The sequence below is a fragment of the Stegodyphus dumicola genome, chromosome 12 (assembly GCF_044657685.1).
Source record: "Stegodyphus dumicola isolate Sdum_Otavi_A_Nest chromosome 12, ASM4465768v1".
NCBI lineage: Eukaryota > Metazoa > Arthropoda > Arachnida > Araneae > Eresidae > Stegodyphus > Stegodyphus dumicola.
The window spans coordinates 73,528,687-73,552,799 of NC_140779.1; the positions used below are offsets into that span (position 1 = coordinate 73,528,687).

At 32.8% G+C, this 24,113-nt stretch overlaps 1 protein-coding gene across 1 annotated transcript in view; it reads right to left on the reverse strand.

The window, feature by feature from the left end:
- Nucleotides 1-24,113, reverse strand: part of LOC118199845 (uncharacterized) — a 49,707-nt gene that overhangs the window by 15,954 nt on the left and 9,640 nt on the right. The window contains exons 2-5 of the mRNA XM_085806576.1: nt 13,113-13,186; nt 6,100-6,240; nt 4,430-4,492; nt 1,986-2,118 (exon numbers count right to left, since the gene is read on the reverse strand). Coding sequence (XP_085662702.1) covers nt 1,986-2,118; nt 4,430-4,492; nt 6,100-6,240; nt 13,113-13,186 — 411 coding nt within the window. The remainder of the gene's footprint in view (nt 1-1,985; nt 2,119-4,429; nt 4,493-6,099; nt 6,241-13,112; nt 13,187-24,113) is intronic.

Consider the following 24,113-nt stretch of genomic DNA (forward strand, 5'->3'; position numbering starts at 1 on the left):
CAATGTAAAAATAAAAATTAGGAGAAAAGGAAACCTATAAATCGGCATAATTTAGAATAAAATTATCTGTTTCGAGATTTATTTGACTTAGGTTCCTCTTCTTAAGAGCAATTTGAAAGACTTCTTTCCACTCAACAAGTTTTAAGGACTTTTACACTCAAAGATTCTGCAAAAACATCTGCATAAACACATATGGCTTCTTTCAGATCCGAACTCTATAGTAGCCAGCTTCATTAAACATCTTACAATCCGATACAAGATAATTACTGAAATTACGTGAAAGAAATGTCATACTTATTAGCGCAATTCTCGTATTTTACACATTTAAGTTCTTAAAAATTGAAAGCCAAAAATTGCTCGTTATATAGCATTTATGGCAGAAAGGCTGAAGTGAAGAAGGAAGACAGCATAAACTGAACAGATATATGTGTATTATTATATCCCGTATTTCAATGTAGTCTGCTAAAGTTATTAGTTTCAATATATTTTTATTACTACTTACACAATATATTTCCCTTTCTGTGTGTACAATTCACATTATTACCATAGATCAGAAGTTCTGCTCAGAACCTTAGGAGTAAAATTCGCAAGGGCAAAAATATTTTAGTAAACACGGAATTGTAAAACGTTTACTGTATAAAAGAGTATTTATCGGGTTATTTAGATGATGGCAAAGCATTTAAACGCAGTCTTCGTAAGGGAAGGGATGCTTCTGTGAAGAAAGTTTCAGGGAAATTGGCTCGCATTCACGTTATACAGAGGGAAAGGCCGTTGCAGCCACACCTTTCGCCGGAATTACTACTGCGATTTCTGGTTGTGCAATATAACCATGATGTTATTGGCTAGAAAATTCTGGTATTAAAAGACAAAGGCACATCAAAATTTATCCCAAAATCAAACATTTCTTACGCAGCTGGACATTCCTGCTTCTTCTGAGGTCTAAGCATTACTTTTCATTCCGGTTCGTATGGTCTTTAGTCTGAAACAAAGTCTCTACTAGTTATATCTTTTGGCAATGGAATTCAACTAAATTTGAAGGGATGAGACAGCTAAGAAGCAGAGATTTAAGCACTTCTATTTTCGCTGAACAGATTATTATCATTGCAAACTAACATAAAAATGTGTTGCCTTCTTTTCCTGGATATTTTTTGAATTTGATGTTAGTACAACAGCTCAGATCAGGAAAACTGAATTCAGATTTGAAACATAAAATTGAACAAAATGCCAACAAAAGATTTATTCAAAGCCAATCAATATTCATGCTTCAAGTTTGAGTTTAATACAGCTGCGTTTTTATACAGCTCCTTATAATTTCATTTTATATACTTGTGGACTTTATGTCTTCGCTTTATATACAAAGCTTTAAAATTTTTAGTATCTTAAATTTCATTATTATTTCCCTCGGCAGATGATGCTACGTTCATGTTCACATTGCTCAACCTGTTGGTTTTCGTATAAATACGGTCATCGCTCCTCCCTTTTTTCGCAGAATTTTTTTCCCTGAGAAAGAGGGACGTGTGGCTAATCCACTTCGAAATCGATAGAATTTTATCAAAATCTGCACCAAAATAAGATTGCTATTTTGCATAATTTTAAGTATGTCTTAACTGATTAAAATATTAAAAAGCTATTTTAGAAAATTAGCAAAAGACAAAGAAATTCTTGAGGAAAGTAATTTTTTGATCCATAATATCGCAGAGCATGACAATGATTTGAATTTCACAAACCACTCGTATTTTTGCGCAATATAATTGGTATTTTATGCTTACTTACTTTACTTACTTTAATATGCAAAGTATGCTTATGAACGTATGAACGGAAAATTAAATATTAATAGTATTTCTGATAATCTATAGTCTTAATTTAATCGGGTTTTGATAATTACAACTTAACCAAAATTCACACAATTACAAAACAACGTTTAATGTGATAAACGTTCTACTGGGTTTTTAACGTGAGAGTATAAAAATAAGTTTGAGTCAAACCAGAAGGAACTTTTTTCTTCTGCGCAGGTTCCGGTTCAGCCTTCCCATCATCTTTCTGTCTGGCTTTTTTGATTGTCTGTATTAGTTCCTCGTGCTTTTCTCTCCAGTTACTCTTAGGCTTTTTTTCATTATCCTAAAACAAAAAAACAAAAAAAAAAAAAATAACAATAATAATTTACGATGCAAAAGAATAGAAGAATCTTTTGAATATTGATTAGTTAATTGCAATGCTATATTAACGATCTATAAAAAAAAAGAAAACAGCTATAAACAACTAGAGGAATAGTAGACAAAATAATGTTTCTTATAATCAATAATGTCCTAATAACGCTGGAGGGCATGATGTCACAGACAAATAGGCATGGCACAAAATATTTTCACAATAATTTTCGCCATGTTAGATCACGTGATCTTGATTGGTAAGTGATTTGTGACATCAGCATATGGATGACTTGTCAAGTAACTCATGCCGCTCCGCAACCGCGTAGAACAGCAGTTTGTTGCTTGTCAAACTGAATCATATGGTCTTTATCAGTTTATAAAATTCTGGAAGAACGCATTATAATGACATTTTAAAAATACTTTTATAAGGTATTTCTCCCGCCTTCTTCATGCCTTCGTGAAGCAGTGGTCAGCACGCTCGGCACGTATTCGACAGGTCGGAGGTTCGAGTCCCGGCGAGGACATTGCTCATTTTTCATCTTTCCTGCTTCGAAATAAACTTTCATCTCTACAGTGGCTCCCGAACTAAACAAAAGGTTGTGGATGATGATTCTCCACCCCTAGGATTTGGCGACTGGGTCTCTTAATCCCCAGTCGCCCTTTAAAAGGTGGAGTACATAAGGTGTTTCTCCCGCCCTCTTAGCATGCCTTCGTGGTGTAGTAGTCAGCACACTCGGCACGTATTCGAAAGGTCCGAGGTTCGAGTCCCAGCAAGGGCATTGCTCATTTTTTATCTCTCGTGATTCGAAATAATCTAATGTCTCTACGGTTTCAACATTTAAAAGATTTTTCCGACATCTGCTTTTGAAATTTGTAATTAGTTTAATATTTTTATATTGCCTCATCAAGAGTTTTCTCATTCTAAATTCTCCTTGATCATAGCGTTATGTATAACAGATTTTTAATATTTAGAATAGTTCTTGTTATGCTTGAAGAATGTCTGAAATTGACAATTTTGCTGAATCTGAAAAAGCTCAACAGTTTGATTCAGCAAAGAACGGTAAATTTTACTCTAGTAGCACTCAGCTACACTCAGCTCAGATATCAAGACTGATTTCCTTGGTCTTCCTTGAATTATGTTTCTCATGAAATCCATTCAGAGATTGAAAATAAAAAAGAAGAAAAAGAAAAAAGAAGATTTTAAAAAAAGAAAGAAATATTAGGGAAGGACAGTTTTAGTTTTGAAACATGTTCGCTGCTAATTTTCAATTAACAAATAAAAACACACACACACACACACACACCAGAGAAAAAAAAAGAGAAAAAAGAAAAGAAAAGAAATTAGGAGAAAAAAGTTTAATTTTGAAATATGTTCATTGTCAGTTTTCAAAGCAATAAATAAATTAATTTTTGATAAAAAAATTAGAATTTATATTACTTGGTATTGTCATCTCTAAATATTTTGCATCGAAATCTATTAAGAATTACAAAGCTTACATAATAAAACTTGCTTTAAAATTGTCTAAAACTCGTGTGCTCACTAGTAGTTCATGAAAATATGAAGATGATTCCTCAGCATAACTCCGCCTTTTATGTACAATCAATTTTATACACTTTAAGGGGTACCCTATACCGACAATGTTAAATTGGCCATTTTCGATGTATCTTTTCTCAAAATCTGCTGTAGATACAAGCTTGAAATTTTTTCTGTAATTAAAGTATACCTATCTGATTACACTGAAATGAGCTTTTGAAGCATTTTGAATTTTAGAGTAAATTACAGAATATTTTGTTAGGCATAATACAATTTAACACTTTTCTCACACAAAAAAATTTAAAAAAAATTTGTTTCTAAGTTTATTGCAAAAAGCTCATTTCAGTAAGTATTAGGGGACCTAATGAATAAGCCATAAAAAGTTTAGATACCTGTGAGCAGTAGTTCCTGAGAAAAGGTACATCGAGTATAAAAAAATCACGTTTGGAGAAAAACGCGTTTTTATGTAAAAGTCCTCATTGATCAAAGCAGTAGATGACAAATTAAAAATAGATTTTTTTACAGTTCTAATTTTCATAGAGATTAAAGAATGGTATTTTTAGAAAGATAAAAGTGTAGAGAATTTGAAAATGCAAAAATTCGAAATCACAATTTTTTGAAGATTTTGGGGTTCCAACACCCCTTAAGCAAATACAATTGAATCTTTTTAAACCGACAAATCTAAAACATCGTCGATTCTGGATAACAGATTTTTCCCGATAACTGAATGTATATTTCTGGAACTTACCTGTTTCGTAACGTCACCTGGAGAAACTGCAGCATGTGAAGTCCGTTGGTCGTGTTTTCTGATCTATCAGCCACAATTAAATAAATAAAATTGATATTGGTACAGATTATTTAAAATTACAACACATTTATACTTCAGGAATGAAACTTAAATAACATTTTATAATTACAATGTTTATTGTCACATAAAAATGTTTAGTGTGATGGCATATAACATTGCAAGCCTGCCTGATTACAAGATTGCCACCGGAATTTAAAAAATTTCTGTGTATATAGTGAAGCGTTAGTACATCATGTACTAACGCAAAAGAATACAAATCTTATGAAAGTTTGTAATGTTCCATCAGTTTCCTTCCATGTAACTTTCTTGCTTTGAGTGTAGTCTTCGTCTTCATTCTCCTTTCAAAATACATATCCGTTTATCATCATCTTGAGAAAGTGTGACGGGAATAGAAAGCCCTCCTACAAATCCAAAGATACATCTTCTCTTCACTATTATCAACTTTCTCCGAATATGTAACTAAATCCAAGATGTCGGAGGCAGATAGCTCTCGTGAACTTTGCTATAATTAAATAATCCAATCCAAGATGTCGGCTACCGGCGCCGGATGTGTTTTATAACCAAGAGAATCTTTTTCATCGATTATCATCTACAGACAGGTTAACAGGCCACAAAAAGGACGTAAAGTAATGTTCTTTACATATTTTCAAGCAAAATAAAGTAAATATGGCATCTTTTCATTTGAATTGCTTCTGAAAATCATGAACGCTACCTTCGACGTTCACGCATAGACGTATAAAAAGAAGGTCGGATATTTTTTTGTTTACATTCTGGAGAATTTTTTGGTTCATTGGTTACATAAGGCTTGCTACATTGTGCAACAGAAATCTACCACGAATGATTTTCACATTTAAGTCTTCAGACTGTTAGTGCATTACATACTTTTTTTAACCCCATAGGCTCAAATTTCGAATTTAAATTTAGACCTCCAAAAGTGTTGTTATTTTGATATTACTGGTTAATTGGCTGCCGATTACAGCAGATATTATTTTGCAACGTGGCAGATTCAATACACTTCAGGAAAACTGTACTGGTAAAAACAACGTTCCTTCTCATTTATTCAAACGACGTTAAATCACGCACTACAGTCATTAATTATGTAATATACTTATCCGCATGTGTAAGCATTTTTCTGGTTACAAATTTTCTCAAATATTTGTTTGTATTTGTTTTACACTGCTCTTGTTTTATTTATAACTGATGTTTTTCTCATTTATATTTTTCAATGGCAAATTGTGAGCAGTTACAATTTTGTAACAGAGTCCATTAATCTATACTAAGTCCAGGTGCGGTGGTCTCTTTACTATGGAGGCACCTAATAGGTGGGCCACCATTGCCTCCAATGAATGGACGGACATTTACAACCATGCCTCCGCGGGGATTCGAACAAAGGCCCTTCGGTATCGCAGTCAGACTCCCCTAAACATTATACCGTCTGGGCGGCTTATTTTTCAGTACTAAGTAGTGTATTTTCAGACCTGAAATGTTTGAATGTTTGAGTGGATATTTTTAATGAAATGCTTTTCAAAATAATTATGTACGTGATGGAATAGTATGCTGATTATTATTAAGGTTATATATACAAAACAACAAAATATGACTTTACGTACCTTAGCGGCTGGTTTTTCTGTGGGTTTAACTCGAGAATAAACTTCGATTTCCTTAAGTTCTTCCGGGGCTCTTTGTTTTGAAGAATCAAATACCTTGCGTTTCTTTGTGGCATTCTTTTCGCAGATCTTTTGATGTCTTTCCTGTTAAAAGTTTAGATAATTAATTAAAGTGTTTCACATGTATTAAAAAGAGTATAAAAGGTTTAAAAAAGTTATTTCAGTCGGTTTTTGGTATACCATCATAATTAATTTTTCGGAGATATTTTGATGATCATAAATAAAATATTATCAAATAAAATTTAATGAATGAAGAAAATCATGCCCACTGATTGCCTGCTTACAAATTCCAGAAATTATTTATTCAAATATTATCTACCAACACATATCACCGGATGATTAGATCTATTAAAGCTTTAAATTCGTTAGGTTAGTTCGATCAACAAGGAAATCTCATATAAGGAAGTATACTTTAATATTATAATATTATGGTCACAAATTGACTCAAAAGAATGATAATTATTAAAGTAACCGATAGAAAATAGTGTTTATTTAAAACTTTTCGCTCGGAGCTCAACAAATCATAATTAAAATAAAACGCAAGTTTGGTTTTATCTCATTTATCAGACCAACTTCAAAGAGAACTGTGAAGAAGTATAATCATATCGTTACGAAGTTTGTAATGTAACGTGAGAAGTCTGAAGAGAATGAAGCTTGGTCGGAAAAATAAGATTACAGAGACAAGTCTATTTAATATTGAGGTAAATGGCTATCTCGCTAAATTGGCGAGATATTGCCAAGCTGGAAATGGTTTTGGCGACAAAGTTCTGACTCCAAATTTGGCGACCATTTAGTGACATTTTGGTCCGGTGCCGGTATCATTGTAATTAGTATTATAATTGAATAATTGTAATTGTTCCCTATATGTAACTGTAACTGTATCCGGCCTTTATATGCAATGAAAACCGGATACGCCTTACTGTAATTTCGAAAGATGGAAATCACTGGAAATTTCTCGCCAGCCGGAGGAACACTGCATAAGGCCAGAGAGAGCATCAGTTCTCAGGTTTTCAGTTTAAAGTCGACTTCGGAGTATTGAAAGATCTCCCTGCAAGCTTCGTTGTCATGCGCTTTACATTGTGTTACGTTTACTGTTCTTAGTAGTTTGGAGGGGTAATTACTGATTGTGATTTTTCATACTGAGAGGAGCTATACGAATACTTAGTGGAAAGTTCCACAGCTGTTCCTTTTCAGAAAAATAAATTTTATCAAGCTATCATCGGTTCTGTGTGCATTTAGCCCATTACAAACTCATATGCAAGTAACAATATGATTTATAATTTTAATATATAACATCAAGAAGACATTAGACATCATATATGAGTATTGACTTTAATATTACACGACTATCATAAATTATAACACTTCTTTAAATTGCATATTTATTCATTTATTGTTGATAATTCGAAGGCTAGTTACTTACTATCAGGCATTCTGCGCGAATTATTTACAACTTACCATTTAATAGTCTCATTTAGTAGATCGTTTCAAGAATGTACCACAGATGTGACGGACTGTATGCAAAAGGCGCAAAGGTATGCCGCACATTGAATAAGCAGTGTTACATTTACTGCGCATGTCAACAAGGAAATCCCAGTGTGCAGTCGTAATATTGGCAAAATTCAAAAACATAAATTAATATAGTACGTGGAATTTTGTTGAAGATGGTAACCTAAAAATGACTAGAAACTCATTATAGTAGTTATACATGGTGTACCGTAAATGTTGCGACAAACTTCTAGGGGAGGTAGGGCACATCATAAGGATTAAGACTTGCATAGGAACTTGTGCCCGGAAATGTCAGCGGTATGTGGTAGCGGAGGAAGAACATGGAAAAAGAAACAAGAGTGATTAATTTGAAACATTTATTGGACATTAATACAAATGGTGTACGAGAACATGAATGTTACAACAGTTGCACGAAGTTTGCACCAATCAGACGCCAAACATGCCTAACACCGACGGACCATTCATTGCCAGACATGTTCAAACACACCGGGAGTCTCTTTGATTGTAGCAGTTGCGCAGGCGAGTCTTGCCACGCGATCCATTTCAGACACAACAGGATCGTCATACGCGACATTTCATATGGCTTCCCAGAAAAAAAAAATCAAGGCTTGTTAAATGCGGTGAGCGTGAGGGCCAAAGAACTGGTCCACCAAGCCCAATCCATCGATGCGGGAATGATCTGAATGACTACGAATATACAGTATAAAATGAGCAGGGGCCCCATTATTTTGGAATTACATGTTGCGCCTCACATTTGGTGGAACATCGTCAAGAAATCGGGAAGAACCTGCTCCAGAAAGATCAAATAATTCGCGGCATTCAAATGGTCTGTCGGTGTCAGGCATGTTTGGCGTCTGATGGTGGAAACTTCGAGCATCTGTTCTGACATTCAAGCTGTCATACACCATTTGTATTCATGTCCAATAAATGTTTCAAATTAATAACTCTTGCTTCTTTTCATATCTTCTATCTCTGCTACCACCTACTCCTGACATTTCCGGGTATAGTTTCCTATGCAATTCTTAATCCTTATGATGTATCCTACCTCCCCTAGAAATTTGTCGCAACATTTACGTTACACCCTGTATACGTTCTCTGTCTTGTTGTTCGAGTGAAGTGAAATAGTTGCATTTTATAATACTTGGATTATCTGTGAAATTGTCAGAATTGTTAACAGAGCCTTTCAGAAATATTGTTGTTCAAGTTACAAACAAAAAACAGTGTAAGAAAGGAAATAAGCTATACCAATACAACAGACTATACCAAACGAGAATACAATAGGTTTAATAATAATTTAGGGCATTATAATATTTAATAATTTCAGTTAGCTTATGTTAAATATAATGTCATGTAATTTAACATATAAAATATAGCTTTGGCTGTTATATTATATGTTAAATTGTATGTTTCTTCTTTGAATACCAATGATAGTTTTTCAACTTTTTTCAGCGTATTAAAAGAAGTAAAAACAAGTTAGATTCGTCGAATAATATCAACGCAAAGAACCATGCAACACAGCACACAATGTGAGATACTATAATGTAAGAATAGCATAGCACAGTAACGTACATTTAACAGTATAATACGGTATAGTCAAAGATAATGATAAATATAGTTCAATACTAATGCAAGAGGCTACTGATTCAAAGCAATGCAGAATATAGTGTGAGATAAATGAAAATGATGATGTGTAACACTACTTGCTGCTGAGTTAGACTATGTTAGAACGTATACAGCATCGTTTGAGTTAACACGAAAGGAAGTAGAATATTTATATATAATGCAAAATAATAGATAATACAGTATTAGATAAATACAGTAATAAAACCTCCTACTGCGTGAAGCTGGGGAATATGGTACAATATATATATAATACAACTGTAAGAATTATGTTAATTTTATTAACAGTTAAATTTTAAGTTAAAGTTCATTTTCTGTCAAATTCTTAACTTCAACTTACTACTTCCGGCCAGAACGTAGTTTTAGAATGACGTTTGAATACATAATGAGGAAGAGCGGTATTTAACCGCGAAGTTCTTTGGTTTTAGTGAGAGAGAATCAGAGTTTCTGATTTACGCGCGTCTGCCTTTTGGCCACTCTCTCTCTCTCAAAGCTGTTATTAAGCTCGGCCGTACTCAGGTCCTTGATAGCTTCGCAGTCATCTGGTGTTTAAGGGGCCAACTGCATTAGAAACTTGATAGCTTCGGCTATATTTCTTTAGTTAATCTTAGTTTCAGTTTAGTTTTTAAGTCTCTTAAGTTCAAGCCCAAGTGTCGGCTTTGATTGTACACTCCCAGGCGGAGTTTTGTTAAATCTTATTGGAATAATAAAAGGTTAGTTACCCTTCCATCTTGTTGTTTCTTGTCACACGAACTTAAGCGATTCTTCGGTATCTAGTTCTTAAGATTCGTCACTTTCTACAGTAACTGAGATTTACACAGTGAAAGTCTTACACAATGAATAATTTATATGCGACAAGATTAAGGCAGTTACGTTACTCTAATTGAAATTGCTCTGCCTAAATTAAATAATGCAGAAAAGGCGTAAACAAAATTAATCACTATATATACTGCCTTCTTTTTCTGTGCTATCTTTTTGCTAAAGTGTTTCCAACCCAGACTTTTTCGAAAGCATCAGTTAATCGTTTCAGATGTCATCTTTATATAAGTGGGTAATCAAATGTAGTACATTGACTCATATCACCAATATTTCTATAGTCATAAAGTCAATATTAAGTACATTGATACGGTTAAGTACACAGGAAATAGTGCATGACCTATTAAAATATTGTTAGTGCAACCGTATGAATTTAAAGTCTGTGAAACAAGATAACATTTGTATCTTCCTGTGTTGTTCCATCATTCCGTCCATTTCTCTGAAAGGGTTTTGTTCAGAATAGTTTCAAGTGAGAGGAAGGTAAAAGCACTGTGTGATTGTTTTTACAGTGCTATCAGAGTTTTTAACTACATGTTCAGCTAGAATGTTTGCATAATTCTTCCCAGAAATTCACATTCGAGAGACAACTCACTTATAGTTGGTTGTTTTAGAAGACGCCTTTGTATGCCACGTACGAACAGACTTTTACATTTCAAACGTCATATTGCAGCTAATCCTTAGGTACACTCCGAAATGGTTTTCTTTCACTTCCTACTACTGTAGAGGCATAACTAATGGCTCTTTTTCAGATAATTAGTTCCATCTTGAAGACATAGCTACTTTTCCAAATTTACCAGTTGAAATAGACGTGCAGTCATGATTAAGAGCATCTCAAGTAGTTTAATCTAAGAATCTTCTTAATTTTTTCCATGACTTCTAACCGTTCGAAAGAATTTCGGATGAACAACATTAAGTTCTTCAACATCGCTGTGGACTTTGTTCATAATTCACATAGTTTTGTTCGCCTGCTTAAGGCGTTACATCGCCTTAAGCAGGATTCAGATCCGAACCCAGTAAGTGGAATCAGGCAGCAAGTCTGAGATGGATTCCGTCGGATGAATAAATTACATTGTAATAGGATGAGATGGGTCTATTATAAATCTCCCAATCGCACATCAGCTTTTGCTGTATCAAAAAATGTCAACTGTCAATCTATCGATTATCAGAGGTTGAAAAGCCTCTTGTTTCCATATGCTGATTGAAAACTATTCGCAAAGTAACATTTTTTGATGCAGATGAAGTTATTTTAACTTTTGATTTGATTTAGAATGTACTTGGAAAATTACCTCATAGAGGAAAATACAAGAACGAAATTTTAACCGTTCTCCTTTTTGTAAAATACCAGTGAATGGTTGTTACCAATGAAAAATATTAAACACTGCCTTGTATTAAAAACTACGAATCTTTTCCACGCACCATCATAAACATAAAAAAATGTGAATGAGGTCAGCCTTTATTACGAGAGCTATGAAAAATGCAAAATCAAACCTTTCTTTTTTTAATCGCATTTATATTTAGTATTTGAAAATGGGACACTTTCGTTTCCTAAAATCGTAAAACTGAGCTTCAGCCATTAGATTTATATGTCACAAAAAGCTTTGCGTTTTACAGTAAAGATAAATAAAATGTGTTGTTCCAGAAATTGGGATTGGGAATCAAATGAGAGGGAAAGGAAAAATATAAGTTCTTCATCCTGGAAATATGTCAATGCTTTAACAGCTGTTAGTTGCATTTAAGAAAGTAAATTCATTGCAATTTTTGGTCTATTAAGATGATGAACAGTAAGTGTACAGAAAAACACACACTTATAAATGAGGCTTTTTTGCGAAGAATATTGCCTTCTGCCAAAACATCGGAAGTACACATCTTTGATGATATGATGATAATCATTCCGAATATGATGATAATGCAAACGAAATCTCTAAGACACCACTAAAATTCTGCATTACTATGGGATCATTAAATGTTCTTCGTGAATACCTAGCTCCTCAAAATTTTTTAAATGTTCTGTATGTTCTCAAGTATGAAAATATTTTGTGTAGAATTTTATATGCATATATCACACACCAAAAATGTTTGACACAAATAGAATTTTGGGATAAAATTTCTGTACTGTTCCTAAATGCAGGAAACCTAGTCTGGTTCTGACAGATGATAGGTAAAAATTATACAATCTGTAAATTTTAGCTCGTAGGGGATAAAAAGAGTAACTTTCTTTTAGCAGTTTTAAAACTGGTAGAAAATTGTTTTAAATAACTATTTGTCCACAATAATTTCTATGTGATAACAACTTAAGTCATACCATAATATCTGCTTTAGGACTCGAATATAATTGTCGCTATGCATGATCTGAAACATTTATCATGAAAATTTCTAGTTTTATCATGAAATTACACAAAAATGTCATTAAGCATAATTATGCGTGGTCATTTATTTATAACGTGATAATTGGAAATCTCTGCAGCTAATTAAATTTTTACTGCTTTCCTTCCATCCTCTTAAAGAAAGTAAGAGTTATTAGTTCTTAAATTAGGTTCCAAAATGTGTGCTTCAAAAACATATCCTTAATTTCATATTACCCGTATTTAACTTTCAAAATGACGGAATCATAAAACTATATTATCAACTGTAGTCCGCGATACTTCCCTCCCCCTTCATATGTTGAGGAAAGAAACTAGACAGTTCCCTATGGCGACCACAGGGAATTAACTCGAGTTTTGATAGTATCGAGGTAATTGTACAATAGCTATAGTGTGTGTACTTATCGAATTAATGCCATAAATGGAATTTACGGGAAGAGTGTATCTTGTTAATTACAGACAGGCATCTCAAAGTCAGCGGTAGATATAAACTTGTAATTAATAATTGTGCATTTCTTATGTGAAAATAAATATATATATTTGTTTGAAATAATAGAGAACGCTCCCTTCTTCTGTGGATTACCACATGAACCACCGTACAGAATCATTAAATAGAAATTTCTGTTTACAGAACTATAAAAACTGGCTTACCAAAGCATCAGGCCGAAATGTTCTCTGGCAGATGGCACATGAGTTTAGCTCCGTAGAACCGATTTCGACGTAATCTGAAAGGCAAATATCAGTAAAAATAGGGTACAAGTATTGTTACTAATACCTCTAGAAGACTCGTATTTGATGTAACAGGTTTCTGGTACTAGCAAAGCATTAAGCATTACTATTTTACTTGCGGGAAATATTTGTTCATTCACAAGCGATTCAACGAAAATAAATTCATAACTATGATTTAAAAAATTAAAACTTTTTCAATAAGTGCACAAGTTTCGTTTATTTTTTATGTAATAATATCATAAAAATTTGCCGTCTCCCCACCATTTGGCACTATTTGAATAGCTCGTCCTAAACATGTGATTTTACATTCTATAAATGCACCTTCTGGGAGACTGAAACTAGTTCACTTGTCGTAACTTCTTAACTCTGTTTAGGCACTAAACAAGAATCAGCATACTAAGATTTGATCTATTTATCTATGCATATTTTGAATTCCTGCTCCGTTCAATGAAAAAGACTGCGGGAAAACAATTTTAAATCCTGTCCCGAAATTGCCGAAACAATTGATCAGCCATCCGCTCAGCATATGCAGCCATAAGGCTGAGAGCAGAAACACCGCGCTCGACTGGAAATTTGATTAACCTCGTCAACGGCACCCACTGGTCCTTTGTTAAATATATAAAGTAACGAAATAATGGAGTAAGGAAGGAAAATATATATAACATCTTGCAGATGGAAAGACCAATTGATATAATTTTCTTTTGTTCTCTTGATCTTTACAAATGTAGACAGGATATGTTATATTGTTTACTTGCTCTTAAATACTTGCTAATTCACTCATGTAAAATGATTAATTATTTATAATCACCGTGCCTTCTTTTTCAATAGTATATTTCATAATTTGTTGAAGTGCAGACATACAGCTAGAATTTTTGTTGCAAATCCTGGTGAATGCTTTGTTCTAATAATTGAAGGTAATGGACATTGCCATATATAATTTTTAGTATCTGCTAAACTGTATTGTGTACTGGTGTTTTGCACCCACATCTTACATATATTCTTAAGAATAGCTGGAAATAAGATGGAAACTTTCCATGACTTGTTGCTAATTGTAATAGCCGGAAATCCATTTTATTCTTTTCAGGATACTTGTGGAAAGTATTCGAGAAATAATCTTCCTGAATCTGCCTCACCTTATCTTTGCTGAAGACTAGATTTTTTTTAGGTTTATTTGAAATAGCATGCTTTTGCGTATTTTAAAATATTTTTTCTATACTTCTGCTGCTTCGTCTGCATTCACTAGATTATGTAAATGAGAAGAGTTTTACATAGAATAAGAATCAATTACGAAAGCAAGGACTGGCATAGGTTCTGGCAGGCATCGTTTGAGAATGAATTCTTATTAATATTAAATTCCGCTAAGAAAAGCATCCCACATAATGACATGTGTTGCATTTTTACATAGCTTTCATAAAAATTAATGTACATTTACAAAAATATGACACGTGAAGCAGTTTGAAGACGTATCCTCTTTGATTCATTTTCTGAACCGGAACCATAGGTATACGACTACCCATTCAAGATATATTTAGTTGCAGAATCATTTTGCTTTCTTTTTGCATAACATATAGCGGTATTTTGAATTATGACATATAGCAGTACACATTAAAAAAATTCTTCTGTATTATAGCCGTCGCAAGCAGATAAAATCTTATTCAATGCATTTCTTTTTTGATGTTGAACTGCAAATAGTTAGCTGTAGAACGTGAACAACCGAACTAAGTACTAACATAAAATTAAACTTGTGATTATAATTATTTGTTTACATGTGTTTGTTATTCTTGCGAAAAACGAAAGTAAATTTGTGTTTGCTAGTTTAGTTTGTACTTCAAGTTAAAGGCACCAATAAATTTTAATTGTTTGATTTCACATTAGTGGTGTACCCGTTTTAACTTCTGAATTTGTAAACAGAAGCCGGAACGAAATTTCATCCTGCAGGCTTAAGTATTGGACTAGTTAGTTCAAGCAGATTGAAGTTTAACCTTACAAACTCTTCGAGATGATAGACTGTAATCTGAAATTTTTATATTGCAATTTTTTACTTTCTTAATCACTTTCTTTGTGTGGTTGTATCCAGTATGCAAGAACTTGAACTATTAGATAGTATTAAGCATAAGAATGTAACAATAAGTTGGATAAAGTGGCAGTATCTTTGCAAGCAAGTAAGAATAGTGAAATGCAATGGGATTTCTTGTTAAGCGATAGTATGAAAGGTAGGTGTACATGGTCATCGTTAGATGAGCATTATTCAGTATAGCGATAAGTGTATGAAGATAGACTGAGAAGATGGAAGTCTAGCCATTTTGCAATTCTCTTTTTTCATCTTCAGTAGTCATGGAAGACAACATTGCAGCTGTGGAGAATATGATACGGGAAATTTGGTGCATCTCTAACTGGAACCCATTATAACTTTCCTCAAATGGTACAACTGTAATTCAAATGTGTGTAAAAAGCACGCAAAGATCTAGACACTTGAAACGAAAGAAAGGTGTTTCTTTGCTCGCTAATAGTTTCTTCATAGGTCTGGGACTAATAGTGCACAGAATACTGGGTATACTCCTGAGCAGAACGAAATTCTATGATAACTATGAGGTTTGTTTGATGGTGGATGAGTAGACAGAATTGTTTTCCATAGTGTCTATACTTTTCATTCGCTGGCGGATGTGCACTTTAAGGATTATTGTTATTAAAAACAAGGATTACTGATAAACAACGATATTATAATTATTTCAGTGTTTGCAATAAATATTTCGTAAATAAACAATTTTTGGTTTTCAGCTGAATGCAGTAGTATTTCAAACGTTGACTTCGATAATGACACTTCCAATTAATTTTCCTTTTCGATGTAACACGCCTTTCTCAATAAGTAAAGTAAACTTTAAGAAGCAAAAAGGAATCTTAAACATTAAATCTGAAACTTCTGTTATGTTTAGAATTAATTACAATTAATTTTATAATTTGATAGTTAATTAAACTGCTTTCATACAGGTAACCTCTTGCAGTTACTCATCTTCGTTAAGTTTTTAAGTTATGTTAGTTGCTATAATATAGCTTTAATAGCTTTATATAGCTTTAATTTCTTATACAGCTGTATTTATTTTAACTATGTGGTTTTAATTTCTTATATGGCTTTATTTATTTTAATTATGAATATTTAATTTCTATATAGTTTCAGATTTCGAACACTTTAATCTCTTTCTTGGTTTTTAGCAAATATTTAAAAGTTAATTCGAAAATGTAAAACATAACTAGAAATAAAATTTCTGCGATGTTATCATCACTCGATAATTTGCAGATGCTTTTTTTTTTTACCGCAGTATTTTGCCCTACTTTATTTTAAAAACGCGAGGTTTTTGAACCGCTTTATTTTCGACGACGATGTTTTAGAACTACGATGTCTTATCTTTGCTTTCTTTTCCACAACGAGATATTTTCGCCTGCGATCTTTTCGAAGGATTTTGTATTATCATAGACTTTAATTTTCCTTTGTGCTCTCACAGATGATCTCCATAGTGCAAAATTTTTATCTACTCTTGAATATTGTCATAATTTTCTTTCTATATCAGCTGCAAGACTGGAAAACATTTTTACCTACTCATTGGTAATATTGAAAGCCTCCTATTTTCCGTCAATTAATGATTTAGTTATGAGATGGCTTGAAATCCGTTATACAGTTTTGACCATTCTGATAATACCTTTAATGTATTATAAGAATTAATAAAAGATTCATACTTGTTTTGCACAGTCAACCATGGCAAACCCGGGCGCAACGTCCTGTCCACATATAGCCTATGGTTGACTGAAAAGCAGTTAAAAGCAAACAAAAAAGACGTATCAGTCCTATTACAATTAGTATAAAAATACTGTTAATCATTTCCGGTATTTTCAAGTAGTATAATACAGAGAATAAGTTCATTTGGTTGCGCAAATAAAATTAATATTATTCAGAGCATAAAGAACCCGGCATATTTTTGTTTGTTTCTCTTTACATAACTCTTGCATTTTAATAATAACTATGAAACACTTAATGTACAGTTAATTTATTTTTATGATTGAGCAAGTTATTTTTAGTCCAAAGGGGATTTGTCGCTGAAGGACTATTGTTTTCGTTTTGTGATTTTGCGTTGAAACACTGTATAAATGCCCGTTTCACTTTTCAAACTGTTGCTGCCAAATGTTAGAGTCCTGCATTATATTTGAAGAAATTAAATAATGAAAAAAAAAACAAAATCTGAAATCTTTCAGATTTTAAATTACGTCCAAAGGGGCGTTTTTTAACATTTTATGTGTTACCTTTCTTTATTAAATATCATGTTCCTCGCACTTAAACCATAAGATCCAGTGCAACAGCAATATCGCAAAATAGTTTTAAAACGAGCATATCTTTAGAATTTCCGATACAGAGACTCACTCGCTGGAGATAAAAATGTTTTTTTCTGCACAACGTTGCCATTGCTCGCTTTGAAATCCTTGAGTTTGTTAATCAAAAATTCGTCAAAGTTTTAAAAAATAGGAAATCGATCATAAAACAAATTTCAAATTTCCAATTTGGTCTTCCACGTGCTCATATTCGTTGGAGGATTACGTTATTCAAAATTCGATGACTCTATGTACCGTTGTTTTATCACAATACGAGAAATATACATACATTTATGCAGATTCTTCATTATTTAATTTCTTCAAATATAATGCAGGACTCTAACATTTTGTGGCAACAGTTTGAAAAGTGAACCGACATTTATGAGTCCGACGCAAAATGCCAAAACGAAACTAATAGTCCTTCGGGATTCAAATCCCTTTGGACTAAAAATAGGCATAAGTGTATATATATTTCTCGCATTGTGATAAAACAACAGTACATAGAGCCATCGAATTTTGAATGATGTAATCCTACTGCGAATATGGGCATGTGGGAGCCCAAATTTGAAATTTGGAATTTGTTTTATTATCGTTTTCATATTTTGTAAAACTTTAACGAATTTTTGATTAACAAACTCAAGGATTTCAAAGCGAGCAATGGCAACAGTCTACTGAAAAAAAAAAAAAAAAAAAAAAAACTTTTTATGTCCAGCGTGCGGAACTGTGTATTGAAAATTCTAAAGGTACCCTCATTTTAAAATTATTTTGAGACATTGCTATTGACCTAAATTTTATGGTTTAAGTGCGAAGAACATGATATTTAATAAATAAAGTTAACACAAAAAACGTTAAAAAACACCCCCCTTTGGACATAATTTAAAATCTGAAACCTTTCAGATTTATTTTTTTTAATGAATAACTTAGCTATGTTTGTCTCGATTACGTACAACTAAATTGCGTACTCTTGTGAATGAAATCAACTCAGTCATTAAAGTAATAAACTAAAATACATTATTTGTTACCACTGCTATTAATCCGCGCATTCATTTCTTTCTTTTTTTTTTTTTTTTCCGTATATACTTTTGTTTTATGCTGATGATTTTTGATCCAATCAACTTTACCGATTAATCGAGATTGGAGGATTAAATTGTAGAGACATTAGGTATTTTTTTTGAAAGCAGACAAGATAAAAAATAGCAAACGCCTTCGCCGGGAATCGAACCACAGACCTCTGGAAATACCGGTCCAGTGTGCAGAACCACTACACCACGAAGGACGATAGGAAAGTGGGGGAAATACCTTATAAAATGGGCCTTGATTAAATCGGTAAAAAAGTTAATTTGTATATTAAGGTGTAGCGTTAAAGTCAGCTATCACTATGCATTAGCTTAAAAGAAATGTTTTAGAGTAAACGTTTTAACATAGTGAAATTAATAATGTTTAAGAAAATTCAAGTTTCCTGTTATCCAGTCAATTTCTGACTGAACAGGTTCTCGATTAACTTGATTCTTATTAAAGGTAGCTAACTAGTAGAACGAAGGAAAAAGTTAACTCTTGCAAACAATCCAGCATGAAACAAAACTGTCATTGGGAAAGTACAAAAAAGGAAAAAAAAATACGGAGGTTTTAACTCAGCGATATTGTTCAAGATCTCTTGCAAAAATAGTTCTGTAATGCCATTTAGTTCTTTTATATGTAGTGATGTTTATGCGTTAGTTATTTGCTATTTGTTCTTTTAGTTAAAAATTGCTTATATCGAGAATAAATTCCTTGTTGTTGTTGTCTTGTCCATATCACATGGAGCAATGTTTTTCCAGAGCCTACTCCGAAGAGAGGTTGGACTTCTATTTTCCTTCCCCAATTTTGAGGAAAAGCACCCCTGGGGAGGATCGGTGGTCTCCCACCCCTCTCCATTCCCACCAACCCACACGAGAGGACTTTCGGCTCGCCACATACATTGCTCGCCTCGTATTTAAAGTGCCGCCATGCCGCCCCAACACTTTACATTTACAAACATCCATGTCTTCTCCGAGATTCGAACCCGGGCCCTTCGGTACCGTAGTAGTAGGCTCCCCTAACTCCTATACCGTCTGGGAGAATTAATTCCTTCGCGTAACCATATGAATTGATTCTAGATAATAACTGCTTGAAAATGCAGGTAAACTGCTAATAGTATTTTTCTGTTAACTATAATCTGGGGTATATCTCTTACCTTAAGTTTTTTAACTGCCTTTGGATTAACCGTGACTCTTAGTTAGTCGTGAAATTCTTGTATTACACTAGATGATCGGAAAAAGGCTTTTGTCATTTTTTTACCATTCCGTAATAAACAAACGTTTTTCAGATAACTCTCTCCCCAGTTAATTTGTCCTCAGTAAATCAGCAGCTGATTGTATTTCATTGCCCTTGTATAACCAAGAAACAGGCATGTGATAAAATACAAGTGTTTTACTTCAATAATTTTTATTTTATGTTTATTATGGCATTTTATTATAGAATGCAGTTTTTTTTCCTCCTCAAACGCGCACGGGAACGCAAATCTTTTTTTGTCAGTTAAGGAACTAGGAAGTCTAAATTATGTTTGACTTCATTGACATTTGCCAGCTGTAGATCAGTGAATTCGCACATGGATAATCGAGAATTCAGTGCTTGCTCAAAAATGCTCATCTTAGCATGTTTGGGCAATTTGCTAACAAACAACGTTTTTGGAGATATATCTGATAAATGACTTGAAAACTCAGTAAATCATCAGTATTTCTACAGTGTTTGGCTTCATAAATATGGCCATTTATAGCGTGCGTTGACGGTTCTAACCGTGAACAGCTTTATTAACCTGAGGAAAATTCTACGAAGCAATCAAAAGTATCGATTCGATATCTAGGTAATCAATACTTAATAGCAGCGATTCCGTTCTAAGTAACTCTCCTGCCGCTTTCTTGTAAACACGGTAGCCATGGGGACATTAAAAAACTTGACATTTTTAGGAGTACTTAGAACGAGCAGTACGGAAATCACACAGGTGCATCGAGCTCTCAAAAAGGTTTTATGCTTTGAATTTCTTGCTCGTTACAACTGTCTCGAATATTCAACGAAGGTTCAGTAAGGTTTATTGCAATAAATTTATCTTATTTCTTAAAAATATGAAACGCAAATAGTAAACAAGATGCATTTCAACTAAATTAATAATATGTATTGTTGCAATGGAAAACATTTAAAACAGGACTCCAAGCATCTGTACTAACTGGGGCAAAACTTAGCTAAAAACTCCTCCGTAGTTTTTGTCTTCTTTCCTATAGGCCAGAATATTTTTTAATTAATTTTAATTAAATTGTATCTGTTGTAAATAAAATAAAATGATTTTATTTTTTCATTTATCATATTTTCTTATAATGTTATAAAATTGAAAATTAATTTTCCCCATGTAAAAATTTACAAAAGCTCACATTTTCTTTAAAAAAAATAAACAATGGCCAATTTTTTTTTCATTTGCAGACAAACCATTTCTATTTCAGCTAATGTAAAACAGTGGAGTTTGCGTTTATTTATATAGGTTCTAACACAAGGTGTATTTTATATTTTTACAGTTCTGTGGTTATATAAAAAATTGCTTTAGAAAAAAAATTGCATAACCAACTAAGTGAATATATTTTATTAAATAAAGCTATGAGAATATGTCTTATTCACGTACAAAAATAAAATAATAAAGTAGAAGCATATTAATAAATTTTATGTAAATTATATATTCCCTCAAATGGGCTATTATTCTTAACATGGGATTTACCTTATCCACTATATCATTCTATAACTCTTTAAATTGTTGCCACTGAATATTATCCCCTTGTGTTATTTTTACTTCCTTGTAAGAAGTAAAAAGGAAGTATTGTAATCGCGAAAAGTTTCAGGCAGCATATTTCAACGAAAATATACATTTTGACCGTTATCGAATGCAATTTAACGATGTTTTTGCGTGATATCTGTACGTAAAGACAGAATAAAAAACTCTTTTCCTTCAAAAAAATTATAAAACTGCTTTAAGATTAATTCTGAAGAGAATTTTTCGTGGCGTCTGTACGAACGTATGTACGTACGTGCGTACGTACGTATCTCGCATAACTCAAAAACGAGTAGCCTCAGAACGTTGAAATTTTGTATATAGGACTGCTATAACATGTAGATGTGCACCTCGTATTTTGGTTGCAATCGGCCGCACCAAACGTATATAAATATATTTATATATATATCCACTCTATTACCCGGCTCAGTGATCTCAGTTTCTTTACTCTTATACGTTTGTAAATTGTACATTTTTTGCTTTAAAAATGATTGAATTATGTTGTCTTCCGGTTAAGGATTTTATGCCTTTAGTAAATCTGTGTGCAATATTTTTAGAATTATCAGCAATTTTAAAGTTGTTTAATTACCATTAAGCCTGCTTTTAATGGCGGCCATTGATGTTTACATTTAAAACAGGAGACTAGTGGATTTGTTGCCAATCTAGAGAAACTTAGCTTCGCAACAACAAAGATAACGAATTCATTTATTATTACCAATTAAATCATGCTTAATTCTTTCTGGAATTTTTTCGAGGAAATAAGCGTTTGAGATTTATTTCGTAATTTTTAATATAGATATTTTGAGTTTTTATGTATTTTTGCCTTATCGCGAAGTGAGAACTGAATTAATTAAATGAGAAATACTCAATCGTCTGTGAAAAACTGTTTCTTTTTTGTTTTATTTGCTTAATTTCTTTTATATATAGTTCTAGCTTTATTATAGTATTTGAATAGAACATGTGGCAACGATTAGATAATTCTTTAAATGATATACATTTTGTGCATTCTGAGTTATAATATGAATGAAATATAATACTGTTAAGTAAACCTAGCGGCAGAGTGTCGCTATGGTAAACAAAGTGAATTTTAAAGAATACATTTATTCTATTGTGGTTTATGCGCTGTCGGCGAAGTAGGTTTAATTCAATCTAATAAGTTTAAATAAAATGCAAGAAAAATGTGTATAATTTAATATTCCGTACAAGGAAGTCATGTCGTGTACACATCAGATTTTTTAAAAAGTGAAATAAAGAAGAATCTGCATAATATGTATCTATGTCGCTCTTATTGTGAAAATAATGACGGTATCTAGAGTCATCGTATTTTGATTTACTCAGTCCTCCACTCGGCAATGTGCACCTGGAAGAAAGAATTTTTAATTTTATATTTCCCATTTTGCAAAATTTTAATGCATTTTTGATTAACACAACGATTTGAATTGTTTTTTTTTCCTTACTAAGAGTCAGCACTGTACGAAAAAAAAAAAAAAAAAAAAAAAACTTTTCTCTCCAGCGCGATAGACTGTGTCACGGAAATTCTAAAGATATGCTGTTTTTAAAGAGTTGGTGAGTTTGCTGTTGAATTGTAGTTCCTTTATATGGCGCAAGTGCGAAAAACATGATATTGATTTAATAAATTTAACGCACAAAACGTTAATAATAAAAAGCTGAAAAAAGCAGTCTGAAAGGTTTTAGATTTTAAAGGATTTGTTAAGGGTTTCACACTCTCGCTGAGTTCACAATCTACCAGTCTGCTGTTACATTTACTTCTTTTAGCCCGTTTTCTTTCGTCTTTTGAGTTTTATTATTTGTGCTTTATATTAATTTTCTTCGCACTTAAGCCACACAATTCAACAGCAAAATTACAAAAATTTTAAAAGCACCATTGTAATATACGCTTAATTTCAGATGCAGCGTTAAATGTTCGCATATACTTTTCTGTCTTTTTTTCTCAGTTCATTATATTATGAATAATCAGTTTTCTTACTGAGATGGCTTTACAAAACTTTATTATTAACGTTTTCTACGTTTATTTCATTTATTATATATCACGTTCTTGGCGCTTACGCCACATAAAGTTTTATTCAACAGCAGAATCACACAGTATTTAAAAACAGCATAGCTTTAGAATTTCCGATAGACAGTTTTGCCCGCTGAAGATAAAATGATTTTTTTTTCCTTATTACTCGTTTTGAAAATCATTGAGTTTGTTAATCAAAAATTCGTTTAAGGTTTACAAAATATGAAATAAATTGTAGAGTCCTTAGGTTATTTTTGAGGCAGGAGAGATGAAAAATGAGCAATGCCCTCTCCGGGACTCGAACCTGGATCTCTCAAATACGCGCCGAGTGTGCTACCGTTACACCATGAAGCCATGTAGAAAGAAGGGAGAAAATACCATATAAGATAATAAAACGGCAAAATAATGGCAAAATTCAAAATTCGGGCTTCCAGGTCCCCATGCTCAGGTAGAGGATTACGTTATTAAATATTTCATGGCTCTAAGTACCGTTATTTCTTTCTCAATGCCCTAAAATTCATGAGGATTCTTCATTATTTAATTTCTTTAAATGTAATACTAATCGATAATATTTAGTGGCAATAATTTGAAAGTGATACACCATTTAAAATGATTTAATGTAAAATGCTGTTCCGAGACTAATATTCCAATGGGGACTAACGTCCACTTAGGTCTGAAAAACCTTTGTAAGGCCATCTAGCTAAGGAAACTA